The sequence below is a fragment of the Acartia tonsa genome, chromosome 3 (genome assembly GCF_053477335.1).
Source record: "Acartia tonsa isolate MP-2025a chromosome 3, ASM5347733v1, whole genome shotgun sequence".
NCBI classification, from domain to species: domain Eukaryota; kingdom Metazoa; phylum Arthropoda; class Copepoda; order Calanoida; family Acartiidae; genus Acartia; species Acartia tonsa.
In genome coordinates, this window is record NC_137262.1 from 27,285,911 (window position 1) to 27,299,609 (window position 13,699).

Consider the following 13,699-nt stretch of genomic DNA (forward strand, 5'->3'; position numbering starts at 1 on the left):
CAGACGAGGACGTGACTTATGATCAGATTGACATAAACAGCACAGATCAAGACAATGATAATATTCAAAAGGCCATTTTCTTTACAACAGACAAGAGAGAGCTTAGCAAATTCACTGCTGAAACACTGAATGCTTGTGCACTTGACACATGCTGCACAAGCTCAGTAGCAGGGACTAAATGGATGGACATTTACAAACAGTCATTACCAAAACATTTGCTTTCACAGCTAACTGGCCCTCACAAAAGTAAGACCACCTTTATGTTTGGTAATCAACAATCCCTCCCCTCTCTAGGATTATTCAAAATCCCTGTTATCATAGCCAACCAGTTGCATGTTTTAGACGTTGATATAATCAATTCAGACATCCCTCTATTGATGTCTAAGGATCATATGAAAAAGATTGGTATTGCTCTTGACATGTCCAATGACACAGCAACTGCAAATGGTATTCCTCTCAAAATAAATACCACCAGTGCTGGTCACTACACACTTAGTCTCCTTGGCGAAAATGACACTGAAGATACACTGGTAATGCAACAGTTAATGCTAACTGAGTTGCAAAACAAGGATGAGAAAAAGCAATACAAAATGCTTCAAAAGATTCACTCCCAATTTGGCCACCGGCCAAAAAGGGTATTTGTGGAACTTCTCAAAAGTGCAGACCAATGGCGAGATGACTTTGATCCCATGATTGACAAAATCCTGAACAGTTGTGAAGGTTGTCACATCAGGATGAGAAATCCAGCCAGACCTGTTGTTGCTATTGCCATGTCTAATGACTTTAATCAACTCCTTTCAATGGATATTAAAATATACAAAGGCAAATACATATTGTATCTTATAGACACCTTCACTAGGTACACCATAGGTACAGTAATCAAGTCCAAAGAGCCGGAACAAGTTGTTAAAGCTCTAATGGAGAAATGGATTAGGTATTTCCAAAAACCTAAAGAAATTATCACAGACAATGGAGGTGAGTTTACAGCAGAACTCATCAAAGAAGTTGCCAGCAGACTGGACATTAAACTACATACAACCCCAGCAGAGAGTCCTCATGGAAATGGAATATGTGAGAAGAACCACCATTTGTCTGACAGCATACTTGAAAATGTAAACAGAGACTTCCCAGAGATTGACTTAGAACAAGCAGTCGCCTGGTCCTGTGCTGCCAAAAACAGCCTCACAACTGTTTACGGATTCTCACCCTTCCAACTTGTTTTTGGCAGGCAGCCAAATCTTCCAAATATCTTAGAGGAGCCTCCAAACACACTGGAAGAGAAATCTGTGAGTAAAGCTCTGGAAGACAACATGACTGCTATGCATGCTTGCAGAACAGCATTTGTCAAATCCATGAACTGTTCTAAGCTAAAACTAGCTCTTAGGACAAAAATTAGAACAGCAGACTATGAATACAAGCATGGTCAATGGGTCTACTACAAAAGGCTCAAGGACAACACCTGGCTTGGACCAGCAAAGGTCGTCTTCCAAGATGGCAAGCTAATCATGATCAGACATGGAAGCAGTTGGTGTAGAGTTCACGCCAATAGAATCATTCCAATGAAAAAGGAATTGGCAGAAAAACTAAACTTAGAAATGCCAGGAGATTCAAACTTGAACACAAATGATTCCAAAACAACAGCTTCAAGTCAAACTAATACCAACAACCCCAGCAATGAATCCACAACCAAGCTCATAGTTGTTGAGAACAATACCACATCAAACCAAAGAGAACCCACCTCAAGCAATGAAACTGATGATAACATCATTGCCAATGATATAGTTGAAAACAATGAAGTTGATGATTTAGCTGAAAACAATGAAATTGATGATGACATCAGTCCCAATGATACATCAAATACAATGGAAACAGCCGAAACAAGCACAACAACTACAGCAGCAACAACTACAGCAGCAACAACTACAGCAGCAGAGCAAGCAAATACTGAAAACACTGCAACTGGTGAAAACAACAAGAAAAAAACAGGTAGACCACCAAAGAAATCAACTCCAAAACAAGCAGCAAAAATAATGCTAAAGAAGAACGAAACAGTTCAAATCAAGCTGGATGGCCAATGGAAAAATGCAACTGTAACACAAACAATGAAAAGATCAGGAAAATACCCTAATTGGTACAATTTCCAGCTTGAAGACGGAGAAGCATTAACAGATGATGTTGAAAACTTAGAGATAAGAAAAATTGAACAGAACAGACAAGAAAGGCCAGAAATTGAAGACAATGATATCCCAGACTTACCTGCTGACGTGCTTGCAGTAATGATCCCAACAGAAGAAAAAGATAACCCTGATGTAGTTAAAGCCAAGATGGAAGAACTTGATAAACTTAAAGAGTTCAAAGTATATGAAGAAGTGACTGATGAAGGGCAAGAATACATTACCACTACCTGGGTACTAACCAGAAAAGAAGGAGATGCTAGAGCAAGACTCACAGCAAGGGGGTTTCAGGAGCTTGGTAACTTTCCCAAAGATTCCCCAACCTTACACAAGTTCTCCTTAAGAATAATTCTGATCATTGCTGCTAACAAAAGATGGAGCATATCAACCACAGATGTCCGTTCAGCCTTCTTGCAAGGCAACAAGCTGGAAAGGATAGTATTTGTCAAACCACCAAAAGAGGCTAAACTGGAGAAAGTTCTTTGGTTATTGAAGAAAGCTCTTTATGGACTCAGAGACGCCAGCAAGATGTGGTATAACAAAGTAGAGCAAATACTGAAAGGGCTAGGATTTAAGGTATGTAAATATGATTCTGGGCTGTTTTATTACCAAGACAATGAAGGCAACCTGCAAGGAATCCTGGGTTTACATGTAGATGATTTTCTACATAGTGGCAGCGAACTGTTTAATGAACAGATTCTTCCTTTGATTCTAAATGCATTCAAAATTGGAAAGTCTGAAACACAGAATTTCATGTACACTGGCTTCCAGCTATCACAAGATTCACAAGGCATAACACTGGACCAAGAAGCATATGTTGACAGGATCAAAATTCCAAACACAGATCCATCCAGAATAAAGCAGCCACAATTGGAGATGACTCCACCAGAGATGACACTGCTGAGACAGATGGTAGGTGCCATCAATTGGACAGTTAGGGCAACAAGGCCTGACCTTGCATTTGACCTTATCAACCTGTCAACAAAATTCAATCAAGGAACAGTTGCTGACTTGAAAAATGCCAAGAAAACTTTGCTAAAATTGAAGGATCATGCAAAAGTCAGAATATCTGCAATCAAAGATATGAACAGAGCTGAATTATGGATGTTCTCTGATGCCTCCCACGGAAATTTAAATGAGGGGGTAGATAGCACTGCTGGATACATTCTGTTTTTGGTTGATGTCAAGACAGGAGATGTTGCTCCAATCGAATGGAAAAGCAACAAGATAGACAGAGTGACCAGCTCAACACTAGCAGCTGAAGCCATTAGCATGCACAGGGCTATGGACGCAGCCATTGCTACAAAATGGTGCCTACAAGACATCCTTGGAGGGAAATTCCAATTCCCTGTCAAACTAATTGTTGACAACAATGATGCTTTTGAAGCTGTACATAGTGCCACCGACGTCCAAGAGAGAAGGCTCCGCAGAGAGATTGGAGCTGTGAAAAGTGAGCTGAAACAAGGATCCCTGGAGAAGCTAGTCTGGGTGCCTGGTGATATGCAAGTCGCCGACATATTGACTAAAAAAGGAGTAAACCCCATCGCTATTAGGGAGATCCTTCACAAAGGAAAGATGCCTATGCAGGTAATCAAGGCAGTTCTAGCCTAAATTTAGTCTAAGTAAAATCCCCATTTAGTCTAAGTAAAATCCCCTTACAAAAATAATTTTATTGTTCCAAATATATATTTTTTTGTCTAAATATTCATTTTTCAAGAACAACAAAATAGCCTTTTACAAAAGAAATATTTTCTTATATAAAGTCCTACTACAAAAATAATTCCATTATTCCAAATAATCAACAAAACCTCGTACAAAAGTCAGAGTCGCATTAACAAATAATTACAAACAAAAACCAAATAATATTTTGGTCATAAAATCAATTAAAAACGCATTATATGGAACAAAAACGACGAAACCTCGTTCAAAAGATAGCGCCGTATAAGAATCATGCACCTTCCCTCCCCCCCCCCTTCCATCAGTGTAGCCCTCACAAAAGAATGTCCAAACACAAATAATAATACGGCGCTGTTATCAGATTCCAGAACCAAATAACTGAGCGCGGCATCGTACGTCCAGCCCACACTGCCGTGTCATGAATTTATTGGTCAGTTATTAGTTACTATAATTTATGTTAAAAATGGTTTTTTTCAACAAAATCATTACGTTTGCACATTCCACTACGAACGCAGACTTTTTATCAACGTTTTACGTTAAATCAGGTATTTCTTACACTTAAAATATTACTAAATTAGCAATAATTTAGATTATTACTTAAACTTTCAACTTTTCCGCCGATACAAAGGCTTTTTATAAAGAATTTAACTAAGCAATTTCCAAAATGGAGTTAATCATCAAACAATTCATATTTCAAAAATTTTATTGTTCTATCTAGTGATAATTTGTTGTTTCCAAATACAAATCTGTCGCTCTAAACAAATAGATTACATATTGTGTTTCCGTAAAACAACAGAATTTCTTTTTACAAATTCATCGCTTCCAAAAATCATTTATTTTATCTTTGTCTTTTCAAATCCTATTGCAGACAGCTATTTTTTTCTCTTTCTCTTATTGCTTTCAAAATTTATCATTCTCAAGTGATTCCAACTTTTAGTAAGATTTACATCTAACTAAAACTATGCCATTTTTCAGCATGGCCACAGTTTCGACGAAGATGGTGGACGAGGCCGTGATAGAGCTCAGAAAGCAGATGGCGATGAACAAAAAGAGGGAGGGGTCCAGAGGAAATCAGAAATTCCCGGACTCCATGATTGAAGCCGTGCCGAAAAATCGAGCATTGCCAGAGCCTATTAGACTGCATCTATCTGACGTCAACACCTGCTCAAGAACCTGGTCTGACGCAAAGACAGGCATACAATGGATTCATATTTCCGACGCCACCATGGAAATATTCGTGGAGCGAGTGATGTCCTTCCTAGCTGAAAAACATCCACATAATATAACGATATCTGCATTCCAGTTATTTATCCGTGAAGAATCCCCAGAAGATATGATGAAAGCCATCACTAACATCATAATGGAGGCGCAGGCCAGCGACAGACACCGCGTAACCATCTCCAGCATACGCTTCAACCCGGAAGATGAGAGGTTATGGTGCAACATCGGAGAACTAAACCAACAAATCCGCGACCTTCACATCAAGCAGAATCTTCAACCTCTGGCGTTACATAAAATCTTCATTATTAAAGATGACAGAGTAAACGGCTATGTTGTTAGAGGTAACTATTTCATTGAGTTTAATGAAAGAAAAAGCCTAGGATCCAGCCCATCCGAGAAGGCCATCCAGATCATCGCTGACTGGGTAATCAGACACCACGCGACCGGAATCGACAACAGCAACATCATCCCCCTCAAAAAGGATCAAGGAATTATGGTACCTTGTCCCCTTGGCCTAAGTTCTCAATTTTACAACGACGAAAAATTGGCTTCGTTCTTGAAATCTCGTGGGCTTTTTGTTCGACAATCCCGCTCAGCAACCAGAAAGCCAACACTGCGTAAAACAAGCCATCGCACAATCTCCCGCCTCCGCCCTGAGAGCCACAATGGACGCGCCACCAGGCAAGGAAGATCAGCAACTCCAGGAAGTATCCGAAACCTGGAAAAGTTGCTCACTAACGTAGCAAAGGAGAGACAAGCTGACCCGCACGGAGCTCACCATCCAAGCGCGCCCCACGACACCCTCCTTAATAGATTTAAGGCGCTAGAGATTGACAGCGACGCAAAGATCCGAAAAATCCAGAAGGAGAATAGTATTAAGTTAGACAAGTTAGAGACTGAGCTAGCCTACTGGAAGGAGCAAGATTCATGGAACCGTCAAGAAGTCAAGAGGATGCGCGAAAGGATCGATCGCCTATCCAAGGAGCTGACCGAGATGACCGACCTGTACTACAGAGCCAAATCCGCCAAAAAGGAACGCCGCCAAGAGAGGAGAAAAAGAAGAGGTAAACAATAGACATGAATTAATGTCACAATTTATGTTTATATTACAGGAAAGCAAACCCGGATCCTCTACAGAACGCTACGAACCACCTACAATCGTTTTATATATGAAAATAATATGTTAGTACTTATTTTAATATATATGTGTTATTAAATGTTTATGTCTTAATAAAAGACTTGTTTTAAATGTGTATTTCAATTATGATTATTACAGATGTTTAGATATTAAGGTTTTGATTTATTCTTACGATTATTTCAGTATGCATAGAATGGGTAAAAGACTTGTGCTTGACATAACCTTTACATAGGTACGGTCGTGGTGTTATAGGCTTGATACTTCCAATAATAAGCCTATATTTAGGAACGTTCGTTACGTCATAGACTTGATCCTTACAACTCATATTGACCTGACCAAAGGCCTAGGTATACGTGTTTATCAGGAGGGACACTTAAAGCTTTATATTTTCTACTAGGATTAGAGGCTTCGCCCCTAGCCTCTAGAGGCTTCGTCCCCTCTTTTATAGAATCGTTTGATGGAAATTTGTCCAAAAAAAATATAAAAAAATATTGTGATTATTTTTTTCATTTAGGCCTCGCCCCAGGGTGCGGTGGGGGTTCCCCACCCCGCTGATTTGCATTAGTTTATAAAAATAAATTGAGGGGTGGTTGATTTTTTTTTGGAGGGTGGGTTTCCCACACTCTAAGAAAATAGCCTAAAACTACCACAGGACCAGTAGATATATTCCCTGATGATTAGAACCTAATCTGTTCAGTGGTTACCAAGATCTTAAGCTTTAGACAGACAGGCACTGATTTACTTTGTATCAAAGACTAGTATTTTCTGAGATCTTTAGCAATAGACAAAATAACCCTGTATCCTATTATATATTTATCCTATAAATCCTTTTTTTCTGTAACGAAGAATCTCACTAACTGCTGAACCGACATGATCATTGTGAGGTTATAGGCTATTTTCTCTGTCTTTCCATATCCCTTCAAGAACCTGTATTCAAAATGGTAGAAAAATAGCCTAAAACCATCTCGGTAACTGTATGAAGTAGTTATGAAAATCTTAAGCATCAGACAAAAAACTTACTACTTTATTTAATAGAATATACTTAGTACGTAATAACAGGATGTATGTCTCTCTGTCAGTTTATTTGTACCGAAGGTTCTCCTTAACCGCTAAACCGATATGGTTCTCCTTTACAGGGTAGCTTCTCATAGGTCCTGGGAGAGGGTACAAACACCCTCCCAAGAGAAATTACTCTTAGAAAAAAATCACCACCCTTCCCCTATTTTCTCTTTCTTTTTAAAATTGAAATCAGAAATGGGGGTGGTCTACTCCCCCCTCCCTCACTAAAAAAATTATTAGCAAAGCTACTCTATAATCACTTTGTCAGTCTGTTATGATATCGGAGAAACGTGATTTTCTCGGCTCCTGTTTTTTGATTGAATAAGTTCACATTCTACATATTTTCATTGAGATTTGCCTTTTGGTTGGGGTGCTAGAAGATCTATTCCTAGATTTTCTTTTTTTCATGGTTTTCTCGACTTCTATTCAAGATAGACGGCTGAAATTTTCAGGGAATAAATAAATTCACATTCTACATATTTTCAAAAAGTTTCTTTAAGGTTTGTCTATTTGTTGCAGTGCTAGATCGATTCCTAGATGTATAGGTTTTTGTGATTTTCTCTACTCATATTCCTGATAGACGGTTGTAATTTTCAGGGATTGTATTAGTTTTCATCCTTAATACTTCCACTAAATTTCATTGAGATTTGCTTATTGGTTGGGGGGCTGAATTTATTTCTAGATTTTCACGTTATTATATATTTTTAAAAGGTTTTGTGATTTATTTAAAGAAGTTAAATGCTTATTTTTTTACGACACTACTCTATAGTCATATAGTTCCCAGATTTCCATTCATAACTTTTGAGCTTCGCTACTTAAGGATGTTGTCATCCTTGTTTTTTACTTTTTATTTTTAAATAAAAAAAATGGGTTTTTAATTCAACTCCCCCCCCCCCCTAATCAAGTTCCTCTAGAGGCCTCTAAGGGCGTAGTTGCTGGTCCTTATAATAGGATATACTTTGTACATAATAACAGGATGTCTGTTTGTTTGTACCAAAGAATCTCGCTAACCACGGAACAGATATGGTTCTCCTTAACAGGATAGCTTCTCATAGGTTTTTGGAAGTTTTATAACTATTTTGGGGAAGAGTGTCACCATCCACCCTCCCAAGAGAAATTGACTTTAGAAAAAAAACTACCTCCTCCCCCCAAAAATGAATTTTAATTGCTCACTGATTTTAAGTTAATTTTTTTCCAGATGTCTATAAATAACTTTTGAGCTTCGCTACTTATGTATGTTGTCATCCATGTTTTTTTTATTGAATTCAACTCTTCCCTCCTCAAGTGCCCCTAGAGGCCTTTAGGAGCGTAGACGCTAGTTCTTTTAAATAGAGTAAGAGGATATCTTGTGTCTGTCAGTTCGCTATGGTTCTCCTTTACAGGTAGCTGCTAGTAGACTTAAATGTATTGCTAATAGGTAACTAGGAAATTATTTAACTTATTTTTATTAGGAATGTACGTTTTTGTACGTTTTTTTACTTTTTTTATGTACGTAACGTATTTTTTTGTGTACGTTATGTACGTTTTTTATTTTCAGAATTGGCTGGCCAGTCTGCAAATATTAAACATAAACCTAGCATGTTCACTAAAAAAATACTATGGATCAATGCTGGAAGGTGCTTAGAATCACTTGCTCTTGTTCGTGGATAGTCCCCTTTAAGCATAAATTAAAATTTTTTTTTCTGTTTTAGAGATATTAAGAGTAAAGCAGGAGAGAGTGAGGTGATGGTTAAAGAAATTACTAGAGATATCAAACAACTGGATACTGCTAAAAGGAATTTAGAACTTTATTATTTTTATTACCTACCTAGGTAGCTAATTTATCTTTAACTTTTTGCAAATTACAATTGCGAATACTTTAATTTTTTTCTTAAATTATATATGTAGGTATCGTTTTTAAAAAGGTTTGGCAAAAGAAAAATAATAAGTTCCTCCCCTGTTAGCAACAGAAAAATAGTCTTTAGAGGTGATTTCACTCAAAGTACCTCAGGGGTGTATATTCTGCACAAGAATTATTTTTTTCCCCTGCTACAAAATGTTTTATTTTTCCCCCCCTTCTAGTTTTTTCTCACCTAGTAGGGGAGAAAATGGAAAAATATTTATCACATTTAATGTGAGAATGTTGATTTTATCATATTCAAAATAAATGCTGTAATAAGCTTTAAAATATTTAAACACTAGTCTCTCATTGGACACAAAATGACGTCCAATAAGAAAAAGGAATAAAAATATTGGAAAGAAAATTATTTTATTTCAAAATTAATTCCTGGCATTTTGGAATAAAAAATATAGGGGAAAGAAAATTATTTATTTCAAATTTATTTCTGGTCTTGAAATAATATTCATTATTTTATTTTAATTCGAGTGTCAACCAATAAGAAATAGGCATGCTGTTTTAAAAGTTTGGAATAAAAATTATTATTTTTTGTCAATTCCTGTTTTCAGAGTATAAAATGAGAATAAATTTTCCAACATCATTATTGATTTCTAATTTAACATTTCATACAGTGGGTAATATTTATTTCAACATTTTTTGTCATTCAAAATCAAGTGTCACAAAAATAATAATATTTAACATAAAAAAGAAATTTTTAAAATAATTTTGTTTTCTTTATTTGTTGAAGATTTAAGCCCAAGCTTTTTCTGAGGGGGGAGACCCCCCTCAACCCCCCTCTCCTGAGGGGGGAAACCCCCCTCAACCCCCCCCCTGACGCTCTCTTCTTTAAATCTTTCATTATTTCTGTAATTTATTCTATCTATCTTATAAATTTCAAAACATGAGATAAAAAGGAAATAATTTGCTGTACATTGTTAAAAAATTTAAAAATTGTAAAAAAAATTCCAACATGATTTTTAATTTTAAATACAAGAATATTTTTTCCTATATGATATGTTAAATTTAAATACGGGAATAATTTTGTACTGTGGAATTCAAGAAATAAATGCTGTACACTAGAGTGGCTTGATTTTCAATGATTTTCTAATTTTAAATGTGCTACATACACTTTCTGTCTGAACATCATATAAGAGACCAAAAAATGAAAAGAAAATATTTTGAATAATGGGGAGGCTCGCTGATGCATGTAAACTATTAGAAAGACACTTGTGGGGAGAATTTTTTTTTTTTTTTTTGGGGGGGGGGCAATTATTTTTCTTTCAAAGTATAGCTTTATGCACCTTCCCAATTTTGTCTTGAAGAGTAGAATAAGAATAAAAATCTGTTTTTAAAACTATTGATCCTAGCAAGAAAAATACATAAATAATTTTAAAAACCAAGAGATTTTACATTTAATTTAAGATTTTTCATGCTTGGATGAATATTTTTTAAAACCAATTTGATATTCTTATATTAATCAACAAGACAAATTCAATAAGATGCATAAAGCAATACTTTGAACGAAAAAAAGTTGCACCTCCAGAATAAACTTCTAAAATTTTTAATGCATGGAAACACCTTCCCCCCCCATTTCCCCTCAAGGACAAAATCAATTTTTTATATTTAGGTTTCTTATATGACGTTTAAACTGTAGATGTTGATTACAAATTCAATGTCCAAAATTGATCCACTCTACTGTACATTGTTATAATTTAATATTTGATGTGGGTATAAACATTGGACATAGATGGTCAATCTGACCCCATTTTTTTCTTAAAAAGAAACCTTTGTTCACTTTTTGTTGTATATGAAATACAGCCCTATAGGCAACATTATTTGCAACTAAATTTTGCAATGATATAATTTTTAGAAAGATAACTTTATTATAAGAAATTAAATTATTTATAACTAACTTATTATATGTTGTGTCATACGCTTCACATTATATGATGGAAGAAATATTTTCTTCAAATATTTCACCCAAGGAAAGCTTTAACCTAAGATATTTAACAATTTATAGCTGATGTAAACAAAATGTAAACAAAATTCCCTTGTGCTGTCTCTAGGTTATCTCTATTGTATAAATGAACGTACAAAAGAGGAGGAGAGAGAGAAGGAAATAGACAGAAAAGTGAGGGAGGGGGGAGGGGGAAGAAATATAGAGAAAAATAGACAGAGATATTTATTGTTCACCCTTAGATGATGTAAATTTTTTGATAGACTTTTTTGAATTTAAGAAAAAGATAGAGAATGAGACAAAACCAAGTATCATATTTTATTAATATTGCTTATACAAGAAAGGTCATTCAAAATTATTTCACCAATATTAAGGTCAAGTGACAAAAATTTAAATTTCCACCTACTTCGCCCCCAGAGGGGGCAATAGTAGAGGAAAATTCAAATTTTGATCACATGACCAAAATTGTTGAAATAATTTTAATATCCTTTCTAGCATTCACAATATTACGAAAATATGATAAATAACTATTAAAGAACTCTATATTTTATTTATTTTATCCCTCCTATCACACATTTTTTTTGTTTTTTTTTTCACCAAGGAGGGGGGGAAATTGAAAAAATGTTTTCAGTTTTCTTAATTTTTACATTTTTTCCCCCTCCAACCACTTATTTTTTATCCCCCCCCCCCCCTGAGCCGGGGATCCTATGTAGAATATACACCCCTGAAGTACCTTACTGAGACTTTCTTCCCCCCTTGTTTCTCTAAAGCCACTTTGTGTGTAATTATAGATTATAGTTTCAGCTTAATAAACATAATAATGTTTAAATTCAAGAAATCTGACCACGGCCATAACCACACTAAACCATCTCCACATGTTGGTTGGTGGAACAGCAACACTGGCCAACCTGACGGCCAAACGGCAGTATGGAGAAGCTGCGCTGCTGTTGCAGGGGTTGCTAGAGGTAAAATAGTTGTTTATATTATACAGTTTTCCGTAGAAAGTGAAACGAAAATTATTTTATTATTAAAAACTATTGGTTGGCCACGAGGGGCCAAATACCCGGGCCAACAAAGCAGGGATTTATTCGTTTTTTTTTAACAAAAAAACTGAACAATTTTACATTTTATCTTTCAGCTTCTTCCTGAAACAATTTGAATCTTTATTTTATTGCATACAGTAACATTGTACAAATTTATCTATCACTAATATAATCCTTCAAGGGTAAATTTTGTTTATCATGATTAGGGGATACATCAATTTATCGTCCATTGTGTTTTCCCTTATGATTCTTGAGGTTAAAAATACTATCTATGCAGTAAATTTCCTCCCTTTATTTGAAGTTAATAAGTGAATTTTTTTATAATTAGGTTTTGAACCACTTTAGTTCTTACCAAAATATCCCACAAATCAAAGAAATGTCGGAACAGGTACTTATCTAGGATTTTTGAAATTAATATTTATTATTTTTTTATTTTTTACCAGAAGGGTCTTTTAGTCAGGTATGACAATGTGCATCAGAGTCCGTTTAGGATTAATCCGCCAATTTTTTAGCGCAAAACTCCGAATCCGAAATCCGTGAAAATTTGGATATTTAGCTCGGATTAATTCGGAATCCGCATTCGTTTTGGATGAATCCGCCAATATTTTACAATCCTAACAGAATCCGATTTTGTACCTCGGATTTCCATCCTTTGGAAATATGTTAATTCAATCAATTTAGGTAAGCTATGTAATTATACTCTGATGGTTTTAGCTTTTTTTTTATCGAAATATAATTTTTTATGGTTTTTTCCTTTCATTTTCTTGTTCTTTAGGTTGAATCTCTGAAGAAAGATCTTGGTGAACAGATTAGGCTGGATTTTGAGGCTGCTTTGTCCGGTGATAAAAGGTAAAATATCAGTGAGGTAAAATTATCCCCACCTAAATTTTAGCGAGCCTCACTGATTTTAGCGAGGCAGTGAGCAAATAAGTTTTTTAAGAATCCACTTCAAGTTCTGAGCCATACTAAAATATCATCGTGTGATCGTAAAATACTTAAGACAATTTTCCACGAATAACAAAATAACAGTAAAAAAGGGGGAAGGCGGATAAACAAACATAAAACACAATGGAAATAAACTAAAAACGAGTTACACACGTTAAAATGTGGAACTGTAAAGTAACGGCGGCCTCTCTTATATCAAAAAACAGCCGTTTCCCGTCATTTGCTTTTCCTCGCCAAATTAGTTAATTTTGAATCAAACTTATTTGTTTTCTCAGAAAATTCGGCGATGGACGGCGGTTTTCGTTTGTGGTAAGATGTTGGATTCGCATCTCGGCAAAGACCGCTTCTTTTAAAAGACGTTAAAATTTGTACCTACTGCAGCTATATTAGACCCTCGACATTAATGATAAGAGTAGGGGGGGTGGTATGGCTCAAAATATGTATTTTGTTTTGACATATCCAAAATATATTTAAGGAACACTGGAAGTACGAAGCAGCTGGCAGAAGCTTGCCTGGTAGTATCCGTCCTGGAACCCAGGGTTAAACGCTCTCTCATCACCTGGTTTATTCAGCTACAGCTCAAAGAATATACCATCATGTTTCAGGTGA

The 13,699-nt window shown here is 35.8% G+C and overlaps 1 protein-coding gene across 5 annotated transcripts in view; it reads left to right on the forward strand.

Moving 5' to 3' along the window:
* Nucleotides 1-13,699, forward strand: part of Vps53 (vacuolar protein sorting 53) — a 56,553-nt gene that overhangs the window by 7,012 nt on the left and 35,842 nt on the right. For all 5 annotated transcript variants that reach the window (XR_013877485.1, XM_080153390.1, XM_080153387.1 and 2 more), the window contains exons 5-9: nucleotides 8,961-9,041; nucleotides 11,935-12,067; nucleotides 12,474-12,533; nucleotides 12,921-12,994; nucleotides 13,566-13,695. Coding sequence is in view for 4 of the 5 variants with exons in the window: in XM_080153390.1 (XP_080009516.1) it covers nucleotides 8,961-9,041; nucleotides 11,935-12,067; nucleotides 12,474-12,533; nucleotides 12,921-12,994; nucleotides 13,566-13,695 (478 nt within the window). In the remaining variant the exon portion in view is untranslated. The remainder of the gene's footprint in view (nucleotides 1-8,960; nucleotides 9,042-11,934; nucleotides 12,068-12,473; nucleotides 12,534-12,920; nucleotides 12,995-13,565; nucleotides 13,696-13,699) is intronic.